We start from the raw sequence: 25,794 nt of genomic DNA, 5'->3' as shown, positions 1-25,794 counted from the left end.
AGAGAGAGAGAGAGAGAGAGAGAGAGAGAGAGAGAGAGAGAGATACAAGCTTATTCTCTAAGTCATATGAATTTGGAAACAAGCAATTAAATGACATCATTGACTGACCATGGCAGGTTGTCCTTTTTCTTCAGGAGACAAAGCTAAAAACACTTTAGAGATATGAGTGTGCATGCCCTAAGCAATCAAAAGCATAGAGGAATGGTAATGTGTGCCTCACTTGATTTTTCCAGAGAAGGGGAATATAGAATATCAAACAAAGCTTTGGTAGATGGAAAGCTTGAACATTTCATTAGCAAAGAAAGAAAATGATGAGCAAGTGGCTTCTTCAAAGGGAAGGGGCCCTAGGGTGATTCATCCTTTCAAGTGATTTTCCACTGGAATAGCAAGGAAAAGTGTACCACCCTGATGATTCACTCTTTGAGACCTACCCTCAATTTTGGGTTTTTTAACCTAATTACTTGCTATTAAATTGCTTAAGCACCCAAGAATGGCACCAGGGAGAGCAAACACAATTTTCCAGACTGAGTCTCGAGTTGGATTTCCAAATGAAGTGAACAAAGCATGAATCCTCCAATCATTTTTGTTTTTCTTTCCTAGCAAGATACTAGGATGACCCCGGTCTTGCCCAAGCTGGACCTTCACGTGATACCGGTTTGGCAAAAAGGAATAACAGGAAAAGGAGTGGTGATCACTGTTCTGGACGATGGCCTGGAGTGGAATCACACTGACATCTATGCAAACTATGTGAGTTTGAGCTCTCACACTCTGTCTGAACGAGACAGTGGTGGACAGCTCCCTGCTCAGCTGCACACACATAAAGGAACTGATCATTTTTTTCCTCTGGCAGGAACCTGCTCTGCCTGGCCTGGGTCACATGATCCAGAGCCTCTTGTCCCTTCCCCTCACCCCTCTGCCAGCTTATCATAAACCTGCTTTGTGTCACTGGGAGTTGAATAGAATTAATCTCCCAGTAGTATTCTCATAATAGATGTGTGTGGGCATCAGACCTCAGGCATATTCCCTTTTCACGGAGACAAGATGAATTATTAAAAATTTTCCAGACCCTCTGTGCAAAAAAAATGGCAGCCAAACAACATTTAGGTAACAAAATCCACTTTTTAGAATTCACTCTTGCACTTCTGCAAAGATCAGTGTCTTCATCGTGGCATCATGTCATATGCTTAAATTGTACAACCTCCTCTGTGCTCAAAATCCAAAGCAGGAGGGACGTAGGTTGAAGGCAGTGAGGCAGAAATGCTGAGTGACCAACATCTAGCAAGAAAAAAAGTATTTATTAAGCGCCTCCAATTAAGTGCAGACCTTCTTCTAGGCCCTGGGGATATAAAGGAAAGAAAGTTTCTGCCCTCAAGGGATTTACATTCAATCCTGAGAGACCCTAGGAATGTATACAAAATGTTTACAGTATAAATCCAAGGTAATTCAGGGGTTGGGGTTGGGGCACTTTTAATTTTGAGTGCCAATAATGAATCCCTCAAAATAGTAACATTATTTTAATTATCACTGGATAGTCCCAGTAGGGCTGGAACCAATTACCATATTTAACATAATTATAACTGTGAATAGTGTTGGAGAAAGCTAAGATACCTGAATTATGAGTAAGACCCAGAAAGGAACATACACATTTTTGGGGGGGTGGGAAGGGAGGAAAATGGCTAATACGGGAATTTGTTTAGCTTGACTCTGCATATTTATCTTTTAAAGGTGCTTTTTTAAAAATAGGGGCATCAGAAGGAAAAGAAAATAGATTTTTATTCATTGAAAAAGTTCAATTTAAAAAAAGAAAATTTAAAACAAATCAGGGACTACAGAGAATTCCCAAGAAATGGAAGTGAGTACCACAGCTCAGTTCAGTTCTTGTTCATGAGAATGAGCTAAGCTCTGCCCACCTACAGTTTACAAAATAGTTTTATCCTGGGTCAAGAGACCTCAATTACATGCTTTAGCCCCTGTTCAAAAAGTTGGACTGTCAATGGGGAATAAAATTGACATAGACAGGAAGAAAAGGTGGAGGGTGAAGGAATGCAATGTAGTCTGATCAGATTCTAGGCATGGTCTAACATTCCTTTTCCCCAGCCTCCAAGTTCTGAACTCTAGGAGTGATGCTTATACTAACATAATTCTTTTTAAGGGCACATCGACTCAAAGAAGTACTATTGTAGTGGGGACAGACAACACCGTGTAAACAGAAAGGCAGAGAACTGGGCTCCAATGGATCTGGGTTCTAGTTCCAGAATCTCCCACCAACTAGCTATGTGACTTTGAGCATGTGATTTAGCCTTTCTGGGCCTCAGTTTTTCAACTATAAAGTGAAGGGTTTGATCTAAAAGATAATTTAGGTTGTCCCTTCCTGCTTTAGGACACTATGAATACTTAAAGTATAGTTTCCTCTGTTCACCAGCCTTGTGATAAACAATTTACCATCTGTTCCAGAAGAGAGATGGGGCTAACCAAGTTAGCCTGGGGAGAAAGGGCCAGAACAGGTGTGTGTGTGTGTGTGTGTGTGTGTGTGTGTGTGTGTATGTGCAAAGAGGAGAGAGAATAAGGTCTAGAAAAAGTCTGGTTACCTGGTGATGTTCAATAAGTAGAACCCAACGGCCATATGTGAAACATATATAACACACAAAATCATAAGCAGCACTGGCTCTCTGCTTGGCCACAAGGCCAGAGGCCTGTTAGTACTTGACTTTCTGGGGCTGTAGCAACTCTGTTAGAGCACCCTTCCCTAAATAGTTAAAATACTAGTTATTGGTTTAAAAGTCTTCTTTCTGAATTGCCTGAAAAAATTCTTAAAATATACAGTGAATTGTCATTATAAGAAATACATTGATTGTGAATTCAAAATTATATAGGTAAATCACTGTCCATTATTTTTGGAGCATAATTTACAGCAATTACATGTCATTTTATGGTTATGGAACACTTACACATACCTTGTTTTATTTGAGTCTTGCAATTATCCTATAAACAAAGTGGTGCCACTTTATAGATTGAAAAAAATAAGACTCATAGAGATTTTGTGACTTGACCAAAGTCATATGTGATGGTGCTAAGCCTCGGGCCCAAGTTTTCTAACTGAGTACAGTACCCTAAAATGAGATCATATACAAAAATATGAGATAATATAAATAAAATGAGATAATATGCATAAAGCATATTTTTGTACACCTAAAATACTGTGTAAATGGAATTATTATTACCTCATTCTCATTTCCATTATTATTGTTACTACTAGTAGCGCTACAACCTTTTCCATGACTTCAGGTTCCTTAGCATTTAGATGCAAGAGAAGAGATATTTAGCAGATCTCTCCCTTATTAGTTTAGCTGTATTTATCATCACCTGGTTCGTTTACATGGCTAGAGGATGCAAGGTGCGGGCAGGCAGATCTGGCTAGATGCCACTGCCGCAAATTCCTCTGAACCATCTCCCAAGGGAGGGTGAGTTGCCTTTGACCAGTCATACTGTAATGCTGATTTGTTGTCTCTGTAGGACCCAGAGGCCAGTTATGACTTTAATGACAATGACCATGATCCGTTTCCCAGATATGATCCCACAAATGAAAACAAGTGAGTAAATGTCCATACTTAGAAAAATGCACTTAAATGTTTCCAGCTTGTTTGATCAAAATGTACTATAAAAGGCCCAGGCTTTTCTGCGCTCTGGATACTCAGCATGCATAGTGCTTCATCATTCAACTGTAGAACTATTTGTTCCAACCATCAATGTTATGATTGGGGTTTTGTGTTGTTTTTTAAAAGAAACCAAAACACCTACTATTTTTGCATCTGTTGTTGTTGGATATGGGAATTGATTGAGTCCCCAGGTCAAATTGAGCATTTCAGTTATTTTATGAAGTTATGAATATGGTCAGTTGAACTGTAGTGTTAAGAGGTGAAGGAGAGACTCTAAGGCAAACCACCTTCATTTTCCTTGCCACCCCCCCCCCCCCCCCCCCCCCCCCCCACCCCCAAGCAATTGGGTTAAGTAACTTACTCAAGGTTACAAGGCCAGTTATTTCTGGATGTGGTGCTTAGTATCAGAGCCCGGATTCAATCCCAGGTCATCCCGACTCTGGGGCCAGTGTTCTTACTCGCTGAGCCACCTGGCTGCCCCTTATAGAAGTTTTTAATCCCTCCATTTTCTGGGTTGGATCCTTCTATTGTCACAGAGGGTGATGTCTTCTTGGAGGAACAGAGAGGGGGGGAACCTCTCTCCACTTCCTCCCATTTTTTCTTGATACAAATAATTATAGCCAGCATTTATATGAAGATTTAAGATTTGCAAAGCGTTTTACATTTCTTATATAATTTGATCCTTACAATAACCCTGAAAAGTAGGTGTTTTTGCTGACGAGGGAACGGAGTCTTAGAAAATTTGACCTATGTAGGGTCACACAGTTAGGGAGTGCTTAGAATTCAAATTCAGGTCTCCCTGTTTCTATCTCCTCTGCTTTTTCCACTGACCCTCTAACTATATCTGAATGGGGATGGGGAGGGGCAGTGGAGATTGATCCTAACCTATGTGTAGCCAGCTTAAGAAATATACTACCAATTCGTTATGTATGGAAATACTATCCATCCTATATCTCAGGCTTTACTCCAGGTGAGTCCCTGAGGTCCCTAAGACTGGGAAATAGCTGGGTAGATTGATGCCCTATAGAGTTGCCTTGCCCATCAACAGTAGGGAGCTTAGAGTTACTGCTTGTTTGTGCATAAATGTGGCCATATCTGTATATATTCAATCACAGTCTCTTCACTGGCCCTTATAGGGGCCTAGTACATAACTCTGCTTTTGGAATGTCACTATATGGGCATGTTGACTTCTAAGGAAAACCGCCCCTTATCCAATGAGAAAAGTGCATGTGCTATGAATCAAGTGGGTCCAGGTTTCTACAGTTGAAATCAATAATGTGAAAAGAATTTATCTTTAGATAATTAGAATTAAATAGAATTAATCTTTAAAAAGAATAATACTTGTTGTGAAGCCAGGAAAGTTCTCATTTTATTTTACATTCCTAATGAATGGGTACCTCTCCAATGGAGAGCATGCTTACTCAGACAAGTGCAAAGTTTTTATGCTGTTCCCAATTTGAATTTCCCCCCTTGCTCTCCATTGGCTAGATGCAACTTCCTGAACCTCCCACTCCATGTTCTTTCTGAAAGGTTCCCCTTCAAAAGCTTGGTTCTGGGGCAGCTAGGTGGTGCAGTGAATAGAGCACCGGCCCTTGGAGTCAGGAGGACCTGAGTTCAAATGTGTCCTCACACACTTAACACAAAACTAGCCGTGTGACCGTGGGCATGTTACTCAACCCCAATTGCCCTGCCTTCTCCCCTCCAAAAAAGCCCAAAAAATCCCCCAAAAAACAAACCAAAAAAAAAAAACCCAAAACCAAAAGCTTGGTTCTTCTAGGTCACAACTGATTAGAACCAGTCACTTCTGACTTACATTCTTCTATCACTCAACGCTGGGAGGAGTTTTAATCCTGTGGAAACAGAATTCCTTTCTTTGTTTCCCATAATAGCATATTTCGAGAAGACATGACAGACTCCAAAAGTCATAGAGAAAATCCACTAAGCCAGTTAGGGCACAGCTGTTTAAAAATGACACCGTGAGCAACCATCATTGCAGTTTTTCTTTGTCAGACAAAATGATAGCATCCCTATCACTTGGTGTTATAGAATCAAGCTGTCCGAATAGCATGTTGTCAGAGGATGAACGACTCCAGCTTTGAAAATAAATGTCTTCATTTTGTCTTGACATTTATAGCAATGGGGGATCATTCTCTAATTCCAATGGCATTATCTCTCAAATCTATCTGTATCATTGTGGTTCTCTATTAATATGGAAATGAGATTAATGTGAGCAGCATTTGAATCTGACACTGTAAGCCAAACTGCATTATATAACAAAATCTTTGAAGTGTAGAAAACTCTTGCCATTCGATTGAGCCTTTCAGCACCAATTACATAGAGGACTCAAATGAGAGGTATGACCAAGGCATTTTAACCAACACAATAATCTTTAAAATGAAATGTTATCTTGTATAATGATCCCTTTTGAAGTTAAACCTCTTAAAATGCCAGTGCCTGTCATCACTTAAAAAAAAAATAATTTCAGGTTCTTTCCCCTTGAGTATACCTTAAGAAAAAAGAAAAGAAAGATATTCACATTCTTCCCCTTGGCTTAGGGCCAAGGGGTGGAGGAGGAAGAAGCCGTGCTGAAGTTAGATTGGTAGCCCAGCCATCCCCAGTGTTGTTGAGTGGGAGAATAAGAAAGAACAACGATTTGAGGGCAATCAGTTAGTAAGTATTTATTAAGCATGTATTATATGCCAAGCATTGTACAAAGTTCTGGGTATCACCCTGTATTATTTCTGAACTGGGTATACAACCGCCAGTTGGGGAAATTCCTGAGGCAGGGATAAGGGGAAAGAGATGGGGCCTGGTTGCCCATCCTAGGAAGGGATCTCTCATGCTCTTTAAATGCCAATGAATTCTGAGAAAAGAGGAGAAACTCTACAGGCAAGGAGGAAAAAGCCTTCTGTGCTCATCCCCTGCATATTCCCTACATCCCTGGAGAAAATTAATGGCAGGATTATCCTCCCTGACTTAGAAAGGGACCCTGCCATGTGCTGTGTACTGAAGGGCACTCTTAACCTGACTACTAATGTTCTAGCAGGAGCCACTAAATCTAATGTCTCTGAACACAATTCCCCACTAAAATATTTGCTGTTCGGTACCAACCCGAGGCAAAATGGTGAAGGAAGGGAAAATTATTTTCAATGTACTTCTCCCTTTTCTGAGCCCTTTCATTCTCTCTCAGTGTTTCTCTTCCATTGCTCACCTTGGGTCCCTAACAGCTTCATACTAACTCAGGGCTCCATTTATCACATCTGATATACTTATCCTCACTAAAATATTAGTGACTGAATATGTTATCTCTTTCAGGAAAACTTCCTCTTTTCAAGATTATGCCAGGGGAAGGCAATGTTTAACCCGAAGGAATAAATCTCAAATAGTAGATTCTTAGGCACTAAGACTATATGAGTGGGAGTGTGGGAGTTCTTTTTCAGAAGGAGAACATTTTCTTAAATTCCCCAAATTATGCCATGTAAACGAGTGCCTACCCTGACTGCTTGGAAGGTTCACCTCTTGTTGGGTTTCTGGTTCCATTATGAAATAATTCTGGGAAGAAAAAGTCACAAGCAATTCCTCAGTATCTCCTATTGGTATTTTGTTTAGCATTCCAAGCTCCAAAGGTGCTTTGCTCTCTTCCACCAACACTAGAGGAACACTGGGAATCCTAGTCTGACTGACATATGACTGGATTACTAAGGAGAAGAAACAGGCATGTCAGGGAAGCTGTGGGCATCTGGTGTAGGTTGGTTCAGAGTTAACAATCCCCAGGCAGCCACAGGAACAGCACTAACCAAAGGCAATGCTGGGAGCCAGAGAGCACACCATGCTCGGCTTCTTATAGTGCCAGGAGACCAGGTTCCCCATCTCTGCTTGGACACTGACCAATTTGAAGCAATCATTTAACCTTTCTGAGTATCTTCATCCATAAAGTAGGGAAAATAAATGATAAAATAGCAACCCTGAATGAAAGTGGATAGTGTTGGACTTTGAGACAGGGAGACTTAAGTCCAAAATCTTAACCTTCCTTTTTTTTGTTGCTTTTTGGAGGGCAATTGGGTTAAGTGACTTGCCCAAGGTCACACAGCTAGTTTTGTGTTAAGTGTTTCAGGTCACATTTGAACTCAGGTCCTCCTGACTCTAGGGCCGATGCTCTATTCACTGTGCCACCTAGCCGCCCCTGAACCTTCCTTATTTGCATAATGTTGGATAAGTCCCCCAATCTCTCCCAGCCTCAGTTTCCTCATCTGTAAAATGAAGATCATAACAGCAGCCACCTCACAAAGTTATTGTGAGGATAAAATGAGATAACATATGAAAAGCATTTTGTAAACCATAAAGCATTATATAAATGCTAGCTATTATTTTTTAACTATATACCTCACAGGGCTGAAATGAGGAAAGTGGCTTTATAGAGTATTATATAAATGTGAGTTATTGTTATTATTGTAACAAACAGTAGAGACATTTGTTTCAAACCAATATCTTGTGGAAGGTATGAAAGCGTCTCATCGACTTTGGTGTAAAAAGCTTTAAAAGGGGCTAGACAAGGATTCCTGGGTTAGTCTCTCTCGACATGAGGTAAAAAGTTACACATTTTTTCTTATTCATGTTTTTATTGTTCCCAGGCATGGAACCAGGTGTGCTGGAGAAATTGCCATGCAAGCCAATAATCAGAAATGTGGTGTTGGGGTCGCCTACAATTCCAGAGTTGGAGGTAAATAAACTAAAGGTTGCTCTAGGTCAGGTTAATGGACACATGTAAAGATTGTCCCTTTTCCTGATGGCCAAATCCTCCAGAAAGGCCCCACATGAGGCTGAGCTTCAGAATTGAAGTACAGTTCTTAGCTGAATAAGGGGACACATTCTTAAATAAAGGAGTGAATGACTCTAACACATACATCCTAAAAAAATGAATGGAAATGTTAAACACATTTTGAGCCAGATGTAGCTTTCCATATGCTCTGTTTGAGGAAGGTTTATTGTCTACACAGCTTGTGATGGGGCAGCTGAAGCAAACAAAAGTTCCCGGCTTCTTGCTCCATTACATATTCTTCATGTTTTGGACAGGTGGTATCTATATAGCTATGTGTGTATATATATGTAGATGTCTTTGAGAAATAAAAAATTAAATATCTGGCCTGCTGCAGGTATCTGAAATGTCTATAATCAAGGCACTGGTTAGAGGTGTCTATAGTTCTCAGAGATGTTCTGGGGAGGGAACCACCCAGATACTTTATTTATTTTGTCTTTTTTTTGTACAATTTCTTTTATAAATAATGAGAATTAAGCTGGGATTCAGCTCTCCCTTATTCATTTTCATTTTTCCCTCTTAATCTTTTCTCTCTGTGGGACACATGGAAGTGCCACAAATGCTTATCCTCTCCATTCCATTCCCATCTTTTAATTTCTTACACTAGAAACACTTGGTGTTCTTTTCTAACATCAGTATCACAGAAATTACCAGTTGTAGTGACATACTATAATAAGGTTTTCAAAATCTTATGACAGCCCTATGAAGTGGTTGTCCCTATTTTATAGATTAAGGAAATTGAGGCTGATGGAATTCAATGACTTGTCCAGGGTCACATGTCTTATATCTGAGGTAGGATTTGAACTCAGGTTTTCCTGACTTCAAGGTCAGCATTTTATTCACTATATCATTTAGCTACCCCATTCTAAAGTGACTCGGTGTAGGGAAAATTCAGTTATCTCATATTTTGCTGAAACTGAGTCCCAGAAAGGTACCCAAGGTAATAACAGAAGGAAGATTAGAGGCAGAACCAGGACCAGGACCCAGCCTTTGACTCCCAGTGGGATGTTCTCTTGGTTCCAAAGGAATTTTTATTATAGGTTAGAATGTATCATATAGCATTAAGAATGCATTCAGATTTTTTCATTTTGTACCACACTAAATAATACCACAGGGACCCTAGGATTTATTTTCTATTAGAGTCTGGACCTGAATATCCCATAGCATTATCAACATGAAGACAGGAACAATCAGGGAGATTCTTGTATATGTCCAAATTACTTTTGCCTTCTTGGTTAATAAATTCATGAGGCTGATGATGGTTGAAAGTCTGTTGTTTCTGTATTCCCCACAACTGAAGAATAATTTTTACCCTCAAGGAACACAAATAAAATCTATGGCAATGATTTAATCCTTGAGATTATTTGGAAAGAAAGAGATGCTTCTTCCTTGAAAATGTCACTTAACAGACATATTAAAAATGGCTTTTGGGTTATTTTAAGTCATTTCTTGGAAAAAGGTTATCTTTCTATGCTTTAACTATCTTAGGTGGAAAATTTTTTTTTCCACTTCTACTAAACAGGATTTCTAAATGGGGCCAGGTGTTTACCACCATTGGCACCTTCCTACAAGGTCTGTATGATAGTCTTCATTCATTCATTCATTCATTCATTCATTCATTCTCAGTCAAACTGAGACGTGTTAAAGACCTTAGCTTAAAAAGGCCACTGCATCCTGGGCCATCTCCACATTCCGATGTATATGTGGCCACTGGATCCAGATGATTCCAGAGGAGGGAGTGAGGCTGGTGACTTTGCACAGCCCTCCCTCACTTAAATTCAATTCACTTGCATGTCAGGGTATCACCTCCCTGACATCGTGGTCCTCTGAGAATGAAGGACAAACAATAACAGCAGTAGCAGCATTCAACAAAGATCAATTGAGGAAAAGTCACTATCGTAGGCACTGCGGGAGATAAAAGATAAATGAGATAAACAATTTACTTTAAAGTAGCTTGCAATTTAGTGGAAAGGCATATACAGATGAAAAACAATGCCAATTAAATTGTGGGAAGTGTATAGGAAGAGTACAAAGTTCTGTGAGATCAGATGGGAAGGAAATCATTTCCAGCTGGGGAAACATAAAGAAATATACTTCTGGATTTTTTCACTTTCTAAGGTGGTTGGGAGGTGAGAGCTGGGAATGAGAGGCTATTATAATCAATCTGGTCACTTCTGCCTCCCCTCCACTGCCCCCACGCACCACTCTAGAGGTGGGGTTCTCACCCCATCTTACCCCTACTGGCAGCATGCACATCTAAGGCATATATTGGAGGAAGGGGAGGGGAAAGAGAAAGGAACCAAGTATTCAAGGGGGGTAATGGTGGAAACACTGACCTTCGTCTTCCCTGGTTGCCTGCTTGACACCTTGGGAAAGGGAGCAAGGGATATGAAGAAACTGTCAGAAAATTACGTGGATGCAGCTTGCTTGGTTCCTGACCCATAGGCAGCTGGGTGGGACAGATGATATCTTGGGGAGGCTAGGTGGTGCAGTGAATAAAGCACTAGCCCTGGAGTCAGGAGGACCTGAGTTCAAATATGATCTCAGACACTTAACACTTACTAGACGTGTGACCTTGGGCAAGTCACTTAACCCCAATTGCCCTGCCTTCCCCCTGCAAAAAGCAAAAAAAAAGGCAAAAAAAAAGAAGATATACCTTCCAGTCCCATTTCAGAAATTTACTAGCTGTGTGACCCCAAGCAAGTCATTTAATTTCTCAGACTTGATTTCTTCATCTGTTAAATATGGATAATAATAGCACCTACTTCACAGGGCTATTATGAGAATCCAGTGAGATAACATAAATAAAGTGTTGTCCCATCCTTAAAGCAAGGTATAAATGCTGGCTTTTGTTGCTGTTGTTTTTAGCCCTTAATAAAATAGGACAAAGAAGCATAATGTGTCTTTCTCTTCATGTTTTTAGAGTACTTTACAGTTTAACAAGTGGCAGGGCACGAGAGCAGCAGGAGCACAGGATTTAATGTCTGCAGAGCCTTCTCTGAGATCTACTAATTGTGTGACCCTGGCAAGTCAATGAACCTCTACGAGTCTCAGTTCTCCTATCTGTAAAATGCAGATAATAAGAATCAAGAGAGATCATGCATATGAAATATAATATAACTGTAATTTATGAATGACTGGAACTATCCAAAAGTTACATGGGCTGCCTTGAGAGTTTGTGAGTTCTTCCTCCTTGGGGATCTTCCAAGAGAGGCTTTATGAACTCTTATCTCATATGTTGTAGAGATAATTCTTTGTCAAATAAATTGGATGCTTCTACCACCCTCTCCCTCATATTAGAACTCTTGGAATTATAATCAAAATAGTACTGCTAGTGCTACTAGTTTTTAATCTACTTCCCTATGACTCTACTGACCTTCTTTGTGACTTTGCAAACCATAAAACCCTTCCCTAGTCTCAATTTCCCCAAATAAGGCTACTACAATGTACATGTCATGAGGACACTCTTTAGGCATTTCAGTCATATCCAACTCTTTGTGACCCCATTTGGAATTTCCTTGGCAAAGATAGTGGAGTGGTTTGTCATTTTCTTCTCTAGCTCATTTTTACAGATCAGAAAACTGAGGTAAACAGGATGAAGTGACTTGCCCAGGGTCACACAGCTAATAAGTATCTGAAGCTAGATTTAAACTCAGGTCTTCCTGACTCCAGCTTTAGTGCTCTCTCCACTAAGTCACCTAGCTATCCTGAGGACAAGTTCTGACTCACTTCTGTATTTGTAAACCCCAGGACTTAGTATAGTGCTTGACAGAGCCAAGCTAATAAGCACTTAATACATGTTTTTTTCCCACTCATTTATCTGACCTTTTCAACTGTGTGATATAAGCAAGGAAGGTTTTATTAGATTATAAGAAGTCTGAGGGCAGGGATTGCGCTATTTTCCATTCTGTGTACAAAGCACCTAGCTCTGAGCCTTGCACATAGCGGACTGTATTTCTTCGATTGAATTGCTGTTATTGGACCACCATTTTATAAAGGCAGAAACAAACTCAGAGAATGCAATTGACTTGCTCAAAATTGAAAGGTTATTATGACAATCAAGTGAAATCCTGTCTATAAATGTCATTTATTCTTGTTTTGTTTTTTTGGAGGGGGAAGGGCAGGGCAATTGGGGTTAAGTGACTTGCCCAAGGTCACACGGCTAGTAAGCGTTAAGTGTCTGTGGTCATATTTGAACTCAGGTCCTCCTGATTCCAGGGCTGGTGCTCTACTCACTGCACCACCTAGCTGCCCCAGTGTCATTTATTCTTAGCTAGAGCTATCCAAATGAAGGAAATGATGAACCTGTGACTTGAAACCAAGGTCTTTTGACTCAAAGACCAGTGGTTGTTTCACTTCTTAGAGCCTCTTACCCTTTTTGGATGAGTTTTGGACCCCTTTGGCAGTCAGGTGAAACCTATGAATCTCTTCTCAGGGACTCAACAAACATAAATATAAGTATATACGCTGGGTACGGTATTGAGGTCTGAGGGTATGAGGAAAGGCAAAGTGCAGTTACTGCATCTCACAGCTTCACGGGGGAGACGCCGTGCAAACGACTTCACCAAGAGGAGGAATACGTGACAGTCAACAGAAAGAAGGCGCTGACATTGAGGGGAATTGGGAAAGGCTTCCCGTAAAAGGCAAATTTTAGTAGGGATTTGAAAGAATCCAGGGAAACTAAGAAGCAGAGATAAAGAGGGAGAGCATTCTGTGCATGGGAGACAGCCGGTGAAAATGCCTGGAGTTGGGAGGTAGATGGAGAGGCTACAATGAGGACGGCATCACTGGATTGTGGAGTGTGCACTGTGGAGTGATGCACGGTGTAAGAAAACTGGAAAGTTTGAGGGGGAAGCAGATTATAGAGGGCTCTGAACATCTAACAGGGGATTATATATCTGATGCCGAAAGTGACAGGGATTCACTGGAGTTTATTGATTGGATATGGGGGAGGGGGGTGTATATGGCCATGGATTCCCTTGTGCTTTAGGAAGTTCACTTTGACAACTAAGAACAATGTTTTTAAAAGCATGAAACAGAATACATAGGCTTATTGAGAAAAATAATTTTCTTCAAATGAAGTTATCTATTTTTTTTAAGACAGAGGCCTCAGTTTACGAATCTCTACATGACACTATTCTGCCTCTCATACATGCTGATTGACATTGACTACAGTATATTTTGTTGTTCAGGCATCAGAATGCTGGATGGCATTGTGACTGATGCCATCGAAGCCAGTTCAATTGGATTCAATCCCAACCATGTGGATATTTACAGTGCAAGCTGGGGCCCTAATGATGATGGAAAAACAGTTGAAGGCCCTGGCAGGTTAGCCCAGAAGGCTTTTGAATATGGCATCAAACAGGTGAGATACTTAAAAGAAATTCAACTGAGATGAAATATGACCATAAGCAAAGAACATGTGAAAAAATTCCATTTGCACAGCTAGAGGAGGGTGGCCTTTTCTTGCTTTCCAGAAGTCTCTTGCCATTACAAATGTATTTTCAAATCCAAATTATTCTTCAGTGGGGTAGAAGTCATAAGGTTATATGAGTTTTACTAGACTGATCCTGACTTTCATACTTTGCATATGTTCCAACAAAATCTTCCATGTTCATATCTAGTGACCAACTTTTTTAATCTAATAAAATTTAAGTAGTGAAATTATGATCTCAACTAAAAAACACTGGCTTAATTCATATACATATATGTGGATATATGCTTATACTTACTCACTCATGTGAGTAAGAATCAAGGAATTCTTTCACTGACTCCAAACCAAGATGTGAAACTACCTCTAGTGTTAGAGTTGCCTGAGGCTTAGGAGGTTGTGACTTACTCATAGTTGCTCAGCCAGCAGTGTCATAGACAAAGGTTAAACATAGGTCTTTCTAACTAAGTAACAAGCTCTATCCATTCTGCCCTGTTGCATATTCATATAATACATAGGTATAACATGATGCTGGAGATAAATGTCTCCTAGTAGATAGAAATCCCCAGCTCTCCCCTCTTTAATCCCCCAGTGAACTGTCCAGATCCTGTTACATATGGAAAAAATAAGCTTTTGAAAACATACACTGAATGTAATATATTGAGTCTGATATCTAATTCTGATCAAACATTTCCTTTTAAAAAAGAAAATTATTCTGTTCCTCTAGACATTTCTAACTTTAGCTTATCAGATATTCTTGGGTTACTACATTCACTGAGTGGTAACCAGAATTCCTCTCTGTATTCATTCATTTTATTGGGCATTGGCCACGTGTAAGGTACTAGCCACTGCTCAAGGTGAGGGTGGTGGGTTGGGGAACGCATGCTGTTTTTAAACTATGTAGTCACTTTTTTGAAGCCCTTATGCTTAGTTTGTATCTGATCACATGTATTTATTACAATATCTCTCAAGCATATAGCAGGCCCACACCCATCATGTTATAAAATTAAAAGGGAGATATTTGGGACACAAGCTGAGAAAGAATGGCATTGTCAAATATAGCCCAAGCAAGAAGCCACTTTTTATCCAGCTGGAATGCATCACTGAATAATGACTGATTTAGTCTCTGCTGACTGACTGATAGAATAAGAGGTTCAGGCTGAAGAAAGGCAGAGGAAGTTCAGTGATCCAAATATATCGCAACAAGCATTAAAAAGTGTGGGGGGAAATAGGAAAGAGCATGGAAGGTGAGGTTTTCCATCTACCTAAGAAAGAAAACCAAGATCACTACATACCACACCAAAAGGAGGGACAGAGAAGACAGAAATATCTGGCTTTAGGGAAAGTTTACAGAATTATATGTATTATATATGAGAAAAGAGTGATAAAAGGATTTCATATTCATTTCAGAAGGATTTGAGCTGAAGGACAGATATCAATTGTGTACATTTTGAACTTTCTATATGTATATGTAGATAGTGAGGTTTTGAATAATTTCCAAGAGATTAGATCTGACCTACACCTTCACTTCTGCTATTGCCTACAGGGACGACAGGGCAAAGGCTCCATCTTCGTCTGGGCATCGGGGAATGGTGGGCGTCAAGGGGATGACTGTGACTGTGATGGTTACACAGACAGTATCTACACCATTTCCATCAGCAGTGCCTCACAACAAGGCCTGTCTCCCTGGTATGCTGAAAAGTGTTCATCCACACTGGCCACTGCCTACAGCAGTGGGGACTACACTGACCAGAGAATCGTAGGTTGTTTTTGTTTTTTAAAATCAGACTTACTCTTCTACAACAGGGGAGTGTCATTTGTTTATACAGCTAACAAAACAATTGCTTTTGAAAGGGTTGATGTACTTACATTTGCTGTCCCAATGGGTGGAAACTCATGCTTAGTCACTTGTAAAGTTTTCATATGTTAAAATATTATTTTTTTCCCCTCAAAGATAATCATACTTAGATCTGTCTTATTCTTTTGGCTTGAGAGTGAGGAGTTAGAATGCTGTTGCAATAGGGTGTCCCAGAAGTCTAAATGTGGTTTCAAACTATTAGAGTTTGAAACTGTGTTATTGGTGCTTAAAAATGCTCTAAGACTTTGAATGGACTCTCTCGGAAGGGCTTGGACTTCACTCATCTGTGCAGATCATCGTCAGGCAGCGCTATTCTGTGAAGAAAACCAGTCACAACAAGGGAGGGCTCTGTGATCTTGTTGATTTGAGAGTTCTCTCTAACCATGCAGATCTAAGTCGATCTATGCTTGCCCATCCTCCTACATGATCCTCCCTAAAGGTCAGCACAGGGGATGTGAGAGGCCTTTCTCAACCTCTCCTGTCCCAGGGGATCCCTTTGGTGCTTCACCTTTCATTCTTCACTCTCACAGCAAGGTATTAAAAAATACCAATTAAAGGCCTGCCTCATCCTGAGAGAGTGTCAAGCTGAAAGGAAAATGTCTGAGTTCAACATTTTCCAGAGCTGACCTCAGCCTTCGGATCAGTAGCCCAGGAAATTTATGTTTTAGAAAGATCTTTCAGTTCACATTCAGATATACTATAGATAACCTGGATTCATTTTGTTTAGGGCAGGGGTTTTTAACTTCGGGTCCACAGATCCCATAAAGAGTCGATGGATAGATTTCAGAGAGTCCATAAACTTGGAGTTTTTTTAAAAAATATTTTATAATTATAGTTCAATATAATTAGATTTCTTTCATAATCCTATGTGTTTTGTTTTGTTCATTTAAAAACATTGTTCTGAGAAGGGATCTGTGATACAAAAAAAGGTTAAGAATTCCTGTTTTAGTAATTTATTAGACTTCTTCAAGGGCAAAATGTTGAAGCATGGATATGGGAGCTTTGTGGCCAGAGCCCCATCAATTAAAAATGTTGTGAACCCCACAATTAATTCTTGACACAGAAAAAAATAATTGGCTAGCGAAGGCATATAGGATCCTAATCTCATAACATAACCATTGGTTATGTTCTCCAATTAAAAGTATGCACGTTCATTTGAATTATATGGTAACTCTATCCTTGTGTATTTGTAAAAATCACTCATAAAGGCATTATTGCAAATAGCTCAGTGATTATATCTTCTCCAGACAAAATCACCAGCAGAGAACTGGTGATTATTTTAAATAACGTGATCATTTAAGCAATGAAATTATGGTCTCAGCTGAAAAACATTTTTTAACTCACCTTAATTTTTTTCACTCATTCATTTCACAAACAGTGAAAAACAATTTTTTTTGGATACAGACATTCTACAAAGGTAATATGCTCCTTGGATCTGAGCTAACAGACACTTAGTCCTCCCTTTTTCAAGTGAGCACAGCAGGTTAGTGTCTCCATGGATATTTAATAGTACTTTCAAGCAGATGGGTTTATCAAGCATTTCAGATATACAGTTAGCCCTATTTCGTATTCTTCATTATTCTGCAAGGAAGCAGCAAGGAGGAGTTTGGGGTATAAAGAGATCCCTATTTCGATCAAATATGCTGAGGCCAAATGCATAGGATGGAAACCAATGAAAACAGTTCCAAGAAAATCAGCCCTGCCTAACTTACTCAAACCTGTTCCTTAGCTTTGTCACTTGTGGCCCTCTCCCAGCATCTCTTGTCAACAGCAGCTCGGTTTCTGCAACCCTCAGGAGAGAAAATTTGCCTCCATTTTGGAAATTCAGCAAATCCAAGTGGGAGGTGATAATTGAACAAATCATTTTTTCACACCTCCTGCCCACACAAAGAAACCTCTAGTGAAGTGGAAATGCACTACTGAAACCTAGGTAGGCTCCCATTATCGGTCCCATTATTGGCTGTAACTGCCACCCACCCTTGTCATCAGTTATGAGAATCTTGGAGGCAAATTAATCATGAAGGCTATCTGTTTGGTTCCACATAGCCCTCCTCGTCAATGCTCACTGCCCTACATACACAAACACATACATACAAAAAATGGAAACAACGTTCTGGTTAGGACATACAAAAACAGCAAGTTGTTATTAAATACGATTATGAATGCATACATGTGGGAATCAAGTTCATTTGTATTTGCTGAGCAGAGGACTGAGTCCCTACTGAGTGTATGAGTTCATAGTATGATTAATATTATCAATATCAGTTCAGTTTCAAACACAAATCAGAATATTTCTGTTAAAGACACTATCAAATGTCAATCTGAAAGGAAGAGAACAATTTTTTTTTGCAGCAAGAGGACGTCTAAATATACTAGATCAAACACAATGGATATGATGATTAATGAGATAGCATGATTCAGAGTGGTTTTGAAACATTCCTTTTTATATACAGCATAACTCTAGGAATCTCAAGGGGGAAAAAAGAGATAAAATGTTAATGCAAGAGACAATTCATGGTACCAAAATCACAAGTAAGTTGGAGAAAGAAGACAGTGACCTGAATTATCAGTAGATGGCAATATCTCTACCCTTTTTGGGGAGAGACAGATTGGATCATCTGAGTTATCTCATTATAGCCATTATTAGCCTTTGAGTATAGCTAATTCCAGGCAATGAAATTTATGAAATCATTGCATTTTCTCCCTGTGTTCCTTCTCCTGTGTCACTGCTCAGACAAGTGCTGATCTGCATGATGACTGCACCGAGACCCACACTGGCACATCAGCCTCTGCCCCGCTGGCTGCTGGGATCTTCGCTCTGGCCCTGGAAGCAAAGTAAGATGTTAAAGACTTTGAATCACCCTTCCTGAAACTTGCCTTTTTTTTTTTTAAAGTGTGTATGTTAGAGAGGGAGGGAGAAATGAGGGAGCCTGCCTAGTTGGCGCTCCCTTACAGAGCTGGCTTTCTTTGGCCACTTGGATTAGTTTGTCTGCATTCCTGCATTCCAATGTTGGGTAATGTCAGCAATTCTTTAAATGTTAAGACTATCATAGCTGCATGGTTAGGAAGGCTGGCTAATTTGAAGATCATTTTTATCCTTCATAGAAAGGAAGGTTGGCCTAATGAAACCAAGTAGAACCTCTACAGAAATGATGAAATATCTCCCTCTCACATGCATCTCCCCTCCCCCTCCATTTTGGAAATTCAGCAGATCTAAATGGGAGCTGAAAATTGAACAAATTATCACCTAGATTATGGCACGTTTAGTGTATTTGCCACTTGATGATGCCTGGTAGTTGAACTAGGGTACCAAAGTACAGGAACAGCCTGACCTATGCCAGGAGTGATTAAATCATTAAAACCATGGGCACTTAACCATCTTCATTGAATTCCTAGAGCCCAGGTGAGTTTTAGAAACCCTAGGTCTGCCTGAGAGGTTTAGTTTAGTCCAAGTTAGTTTCAGGACGTGTTAGATTTTAATAGGGTGTTGAGTAGAGCAGGGCAGAAAAGTCTGTGACCAATAATACAGTTTGTCTGAGATGTCTCGAAATAGTTTATGTATTTGGCACAGACTTAGTGACAAGAACTCAGGGAGTAAGGAGAGAACACAGAAGTACCCTAGGTCTAAGCAGGCAAGGTCATGTGCTTAGTTCAAGTGGAATTTTTTTTTTAAATAGTATCCAACAGGAAATGAAATCCAAGTGGTCAGATCAATGTCAGTGTCTGGAGAACCAAAGCAAGCATTGTAAAGATAGAAAAGAAGCAAAGTTCCATACAAATAAGTACTTTTACTTTAGCAGAATATGGAACTATAACAACAATAATAGCAAAAACTAGTATCTTGTGATACTTTAATATCTGCAAAGTACTTTTTAAATATTCTTATTTTTCATCACAATAGCCCTGTGATCTAGAGGCTATTATTATCCCCATTTTACAGATAAGAAAACTGAGGCTGATGGTGACTTGCCCAAAGTCTCACAGCTTGTCTTTGCAGATCGATTTGATGTGAGGACAGAGATTAGCTGACCTCTCCTTGGTTTTACACTTCCTGATGGGTGTGGCCAGACATCTGAGGGAGAGCTAGAGAAAAGTTGCATTATGTGATTGGAGTAATTGCTTTTTTTTTTTTTCTTTTTGGAGGGGGGAAGGCAAGGCAATTGGGGTTAAGTGACTAGCCCAAGGTCACATGGCTAGTAAATGTTAAGTGTCTGAGGTCACATTTGAACTCAAGTCCTCCTGAGTCCAGGACTGGTACTCTATTCATTGCGCCACCTAGCTGCCCCTGGAGTAATTACTTCAATAAAAGGGGCCAATCTGACCTGATAAATTGACTTTTTCTGAGGAGGCCATATTAATATCTAGCCCAGGAACTTAGCTTCTGGAGCAACTCCAGATCAAGGAAGCAGCCAATTCCTCCCACTCACTGTTAAAATGGAGATACCTTATTGCCTTTAGAGCAATCAGCAAGGACAAGGAGGAAGCTGCTGAGTGGCCAAGAAAACATCTACGGGTTGCATGCAAGGTTCTGGCAGCATCAGGCACAGTACAACAGTGAGGCTGGTTTGATACCCAAGAGGGCTTTTCATGTTTAGTAAGGAATATGCTAAATGACTAGAACCCATCCGAGAAATGTTCTGCTCCCTTCCCCACCTGCCTCTATTCAAGCAAGGAGTAGTGAGAATTCCTGTAGAAGGTGAGAAAAAACAGTTGATTTCATGGTTAAGAGATAATGGCTTAAACCTTGTCAGAAAGAGAAAGAATGGGATGAAAGGTGATTCAGTGGATAGAGCCCTGGACTTGAAGACCTGAGTTCAAATTCAGCCTCGGACACTTATTCGGACACCAATGTGACCCTGGGCGAGTCACTTAACATCAGTCTGCCTCAATTTCCCCAACTGTAAAATGAGGATAACAGTAGCTCCTAATCCCCAGGGTTGTTTTGAGGACAAAATATGAGATAATATTTGCAGAATGTTTCACATAGTGCTTGGCATATAGTAGGTGCTTAATAAATGCTTATCAGTTTAATTCCATAAATATGTATTAAGGGTCTATTCATTCTTTTTAATTTGGAAAAAGAGACATTGGAACAGGCAATTATTTTAGTATAATGAGTTCATTGAAAAGATATCACAAAACAATGGCAAAAATAAACCCTACTATTTTCACTGAGTGCAAAAGGAGAAATATGCTTCAAATGCACTGAGGGAATTGAGTTAGTTATTGTGAAGAAAATCTCGACTTCATGTGTTGTGAGATACTGAAACATGTTGCCAGGGTTACTGAATGTCCATGTCTTAAGATGTTCAAAAGAAATGGAGATGATCTTTTTGAGGCCAGAAAAGTAGAAGACTAGACTTAGCAACTTCCAGCATTTCCCCCCACAGACATTACACTTACTCCCTTTCCAACTGGTGTTACTAAATGCCTAATTCCATAATTGTTATTTTCTGCAAACATATCTTTGGTTTCAGTCTATAGCCAGATACTCACAATGATGAAATCACAGATCCTTGAAATATGGATGAAGAAATCACTATGTGATATAGTTGTTTTTTTCAAATTTATTTCAATTTGAATATTAAATCATATATTTGGCTTTCTAAGCACTTCAGAACCTGGCTCCTTCCTACCTCTCCAGTAGTCCTACATGTTAATCCCTTTTACATATTCTGGGATAGAGCTGCATTGGCCTTCATACTGTTCCTTACCATGATGCTCCATTTTCGTCTTCTGAGTATTGGCCTTTTCAGGGACAGTCCTCCATGCCTTGAATGCTCTTCCTTCTCACTTCAACCTCCTGGCCTCACAGGCCTCCTTTAAGACTCACATCAAATTCCACCTTCTGTCACATGCTCTTGATAGGTGTTTACAATATTAGGCAGGTACATTTTAGAGATGGAAAGGACCTTGGAGATAATGTTTTTGCATGATATTACTTAATCATATTTCTATGGAATCTGAGAGTTTCCAAAGTACTTTCCTTATGATAACTGTGTCAAGTAGACAGTACTTAATGAAACACCTAGTAAAGAGCACCAATGAGAAAATGGTAGAAAATGGGGAGGGTGAGAAAAGTGAAAAGACCCCTGCAAGGTCACATGGCTACTTAGCGGCAAGGCCCAGGTTGGAACCCAAGTGTTCTATTTTGTGCTCTGTCCAGTAACACTCATTGCTTTCCAAACATCTGTTAAACCCAATTTTTCACATATGTTTCATGAAGCCATGATTGTCTATTGAAATATCCACATATGATTTATGGTCTAATTGACTATATTTGTGTTTATATTCTTGCTATTAACTCCTTGGCTTAAAAATAGTAACATATGGAAGCAATTCTTCCTCATACAGTCTCTGCTAGCCCTGTGCCTGCGTAGTCAGTATATTAGACAATGCCCTGCCCTGGGAACAATGCCTGCCCTCTAGTGCCAGTAACTGTTTTGAACAAAATAGTTGTATTTACCAAACAAAGCTTTATTGACCTTACTGACCTTACTGAATAAGACATCTTGGCACAGTGGATACAACTCTGGCCTAGAAGCCAAGATAACCTGGTTTTTAGTGCTTCCTCTGATGCACCCTGGCTGTATAATGCTGGGCAAATCTCTAAGACTATGAGATGCAGAGAAGGTGCTGACCCGCGTTAGTGAAGGGAGTTTCCACACTGGGAGTTCCCTATACTCAGTATGTTGGAGTCAGCTCATAGGAAAGTCAATTGTTAAATTTCCAATGTGAGCCATTGGAATCTAGTCGGTAAATACTACAAATCAGGACTTGATCTGTTGCTTGTCTGCAGTTATGAAAGGGATGAACATAATGTTAATGATGCAGATTAAACTTAAAATTCTCCTATGGTTACATTTCCCCCATGGAAAGTCTATTGTTAAACATTTACCAGTATATACCTCCCTATACCAATGAAATCACAGGTCCAGTTATTATCTCTATTCTTATCCAAAACCAAGGAGTAATTTAAGCATCATGATATATACTTTTTTCTTTATAGGTTTATAGACTTGAATGTATAATATGCATAAATAACTTATTGGTAAAGATCACTTTGAATTTTAAGATTTCATTATTCTTGATATGTTGATCATATTAATGACATAAAACTGTATAACTCCAATAGACTCATTAATAATAAGCATTAGCATAATCTTAGTTTATCAGTAATTCCTATCTGCTATGTAATTATTGGTAATCATGATAAAAGCTAGCATTTTTAATGCTTTAAATTTGCAAAATGCTTAATATAAATCATTTCATCTTCATTCAAGGGTCACATAGCTTGTAAAAGTGTCTGAGGCAAAATTTTAACTCAAGTCTTCTAGATTCCAAGTCTAGCACTCTATTTGGTTGTACTTGCAAAGAAGTTTTGTTTCTGAAATATCATAATTTCCCTCCACATGCAGCCCTCATCTTACCTGGAGAGATATGCAACATTTGGTCGTGTGGACCTCTGAGTATGATCCCCTGGCCATCAATCCTGGTTGGAAGAAGAATGGAGCAGGGTTGATGGTGAATAGTCGATTCGGATTTGGGTTACTTAATGCTAAGGCCCTGGTGGATTTAGCTGATCCCAAAATTTGGAGAGGTGTCCCTGAGAAGAAAGAATGCATTGTAAAAGACAACAACTTTGAGCCCAAGTAAGAAATTCCTTGACCTTTTATTCTGACTTCCATTTGTCATGCTATTTGAATACAGCATCTGATGTACAAAAGAACTTTCTCAGGACTCTGAATACTCAGCAACAGCTAAGATCTCCTCCTTTAGCTAAGATCTCGTCCTTTCTTCTCCCTCCCACATCCCACTTCTGCCTTTATGCTGTCAATGTCTTCTGTGGGATGCTAGAAAACCCTTATGGGTGATTTGATTAAAGTATGTATATTATATGATATTCTAATATATAGTATAATAAGTAATTATATATAATGATATTCTTATAATATATAATATTCCAATATATAATATATTATATCACATATAATATAGGATATAATATATTATATCACATATAATATATGATATAATATAATGAATAATTATATTATATACAATAATATTCTAATAATATATAATATTCTAATAGACTTAGAACCATTCCCCTCTCCCCTTTTTATTGAAAAGGAATTGAGACCCCAAGAAGTTAAGTCACTTGTCCATGGTCATATAGAACAGAGAGTAGGCATTGGATCCAGACCTTCTTAGTCCCAGTACAATGTTCTTGTCTCTAAACCATACCAATGTCTCATTTTACAGACTGCTCATCTGTAGTCTCTGCTCTTGTAGTTTTACTTCACACCAAGTAATTTGTTAAATGGTATTTTTACGCAAAATATTTTTCACTATTTATGTACATTTCACCGAGTTACAGCACAGAAACTAGACCAGGTTATGATTGATCTCTATTCCTACAATCTTTGTAATTAATACTATCCTATAGACACTAAAATCATGTCAAAAATAATAAATTCTATTTGCATAGTACAAAATGATTGCAAAATGCTTTACACAGGTTATCTCATTGGATCTTCTATATAGCCTCATGAATTATGGAATGCAATCTTATCATAATTTAAAAATAGAAAGAAAGAAATGAACACCAAGACAAGTGAAGGGACTTCTCCAGGGACACACAGTTAAGTGAGCAGGAGAGTCAGGTCTCTAGTTTAGGCCTCCTTACTCCAAGCCATGGGACTACTTCATGGCTGAGACCACATTATCAAAAGGTGGATATGGCAGCTGTCCTCTTCCATTTATTCTGCATTCTATCTGTCTTGCCACCAAGTTTCTTCATTGATCATAGACTGGACTCATTGGGCTCTGAGTTCCTTTCTGTTTCTGAGATAAACACCTAAACCTTCTCAGTTACAGTCCAAAGCCTTACATTCTAGAGTCAATAGTATTGTAACAAGATTTCAGGCTATCTTATTCATATTTACTAATATACATCAACTACCAACCTTGTTTCAAGAATCCATTTTCATAATACGAAAAAAGTCCTAGGTCCTTCTTTTGGCTGATTCAGTGTAGGATGCCTGTACAGCCACATATATAAAATGTACTGAATTTGATAAAAAGCTGATTTATTTATAATTCTTAACTGTTTTTAGATCATTGAAAGCTGATGGAGTAGTTACTATTGAAATCCCCACAAAAGCCTGTGAAGGACAAGAAAATTCTATCAAGTCTTTGGAACATGTGCAATTTGAAGCAACCATTGAATACTCACGGAGAGGAGACCTTCATGTCACACTCACCTCTGCTGCTGGTACTGAGAAGAGATATTTTCTTTTGTTTTCCCCCTCCTTACAAAATCATTTAAGTGCCTATAGAATTTGTTATATTCAAGGAATATTTTGATACAGAATAACTAAAAGAAAAGTTTAGACCTATAAACAATTTTACTTTTTTTAGAGGTTGAGTTCCCATTGCTCATTTGGATAAGAGGTGAATAAAATCTATGAAAAGTGTCTGTTGACTCAAATTTCCCCAGTTTTATAAGTTTATCACTCAAAAAGAATTCTAATACTTTGAGGAGGATTTTTCAAATCCTAACATTGATCTTGATGTTCCGGATATAGTAACTATTCCTGGAATCCTTTTTTTAAATTTTCATAGGCAATATTTTTAAATGATCATTTATTATCTTCTGTTTTCAGGTCACTTACATTGCCTAATATGTCTCTTGCTCCACTTCCTTGAAAACCATAACAAAGAGTAAAAAAGAGATGGGGAAAAAAAAAAAACCAGTGTAGCAAAATTAACCAGCACTTTAATCAGAATTGGTGTATCTACAGTGATCCATACCCATAATCCCTCACCTCTACTAAGAAAGCAGGGATTTACAGACTGAAACATGCTATTTTTTACTTTCTTTTCCTTCTTTTTTTTCTTTCTTTGCACATGTATAACCTATATTAGATTGCTTACCATCTCAGTGAGGGAGGGAAGGAGGGATAGAATTTGGAGTTCAAAACTTTAAAAAAAATGCTAAAAATTGTTCTAACATGTAATTGGGGGAAAA

The 25,794-nt window shown here is 39.0% G+C and overlaps 1 protein-coding gene across 1 annotated transcript in view; it reads left to right on the top strand.

Annotated features, from left to right (window-relative positions):
- Nucleotides 1–25,794, top strand: part of PCSK1 (proprotein convertase subtilisin/kexin type 1) — a 52,640-nt gene that overhangs the window by 15,821 nt on the left and 11,025 nt on the right. Inside the window, exons 4-11 of the mRNA XM_069085145.1 lie at nt 601–747; nt 3,514–3,590; nt 8,288–8,376; nt 13,665–13,837; nt 15,450–15,662; nt 18,496–18,596; nt 23,180–23,413; nt 24,881–25,038. Coding sequence (XP_068941246.1) covers nt 601–747; nt 3,514–3,590; nt 8,288–8,376; nt 13,665–13,837; nt 15,450–15,662; nt 18,496–18,596; nt 23,180–23,413; nt 24,881–25,038 — 1,192 coding nt within the window. The remainder of the gene's footprint in view (nt 1–600; nt 748–3,513; nt 3,591–8,287; nt 8,377–13,664; nt 13,838–15,449; nt 15,663–18,495; nt 18,597–23,179; nt 23,414–24,880; nt 25,039–25,794) is intronic.

The sequence above is a fragment of the Petaurus breviceps genome, unplaced genomic scaffold (assembly GCF_028583685.1).
Source record: "Petaurus breviceps papuanus isolate PSGF00001 unplaced genomic scaffold, PetGlider_PUasm1.0 175, whole genome shotgun sequence".
NCBI classification, from domain to species: domain Eukaryota; kingdom Metazoa; phylum Chordata; class Mammalia; order Diprotodontia; family Petauridae; genus Petaurus; species Petaurus breviceps.
The sequence above is the reverse complement of the archived record's forward strand: the minus strand, read 5'-3'. Positions and strand labels throughout refer to the sequence as shown.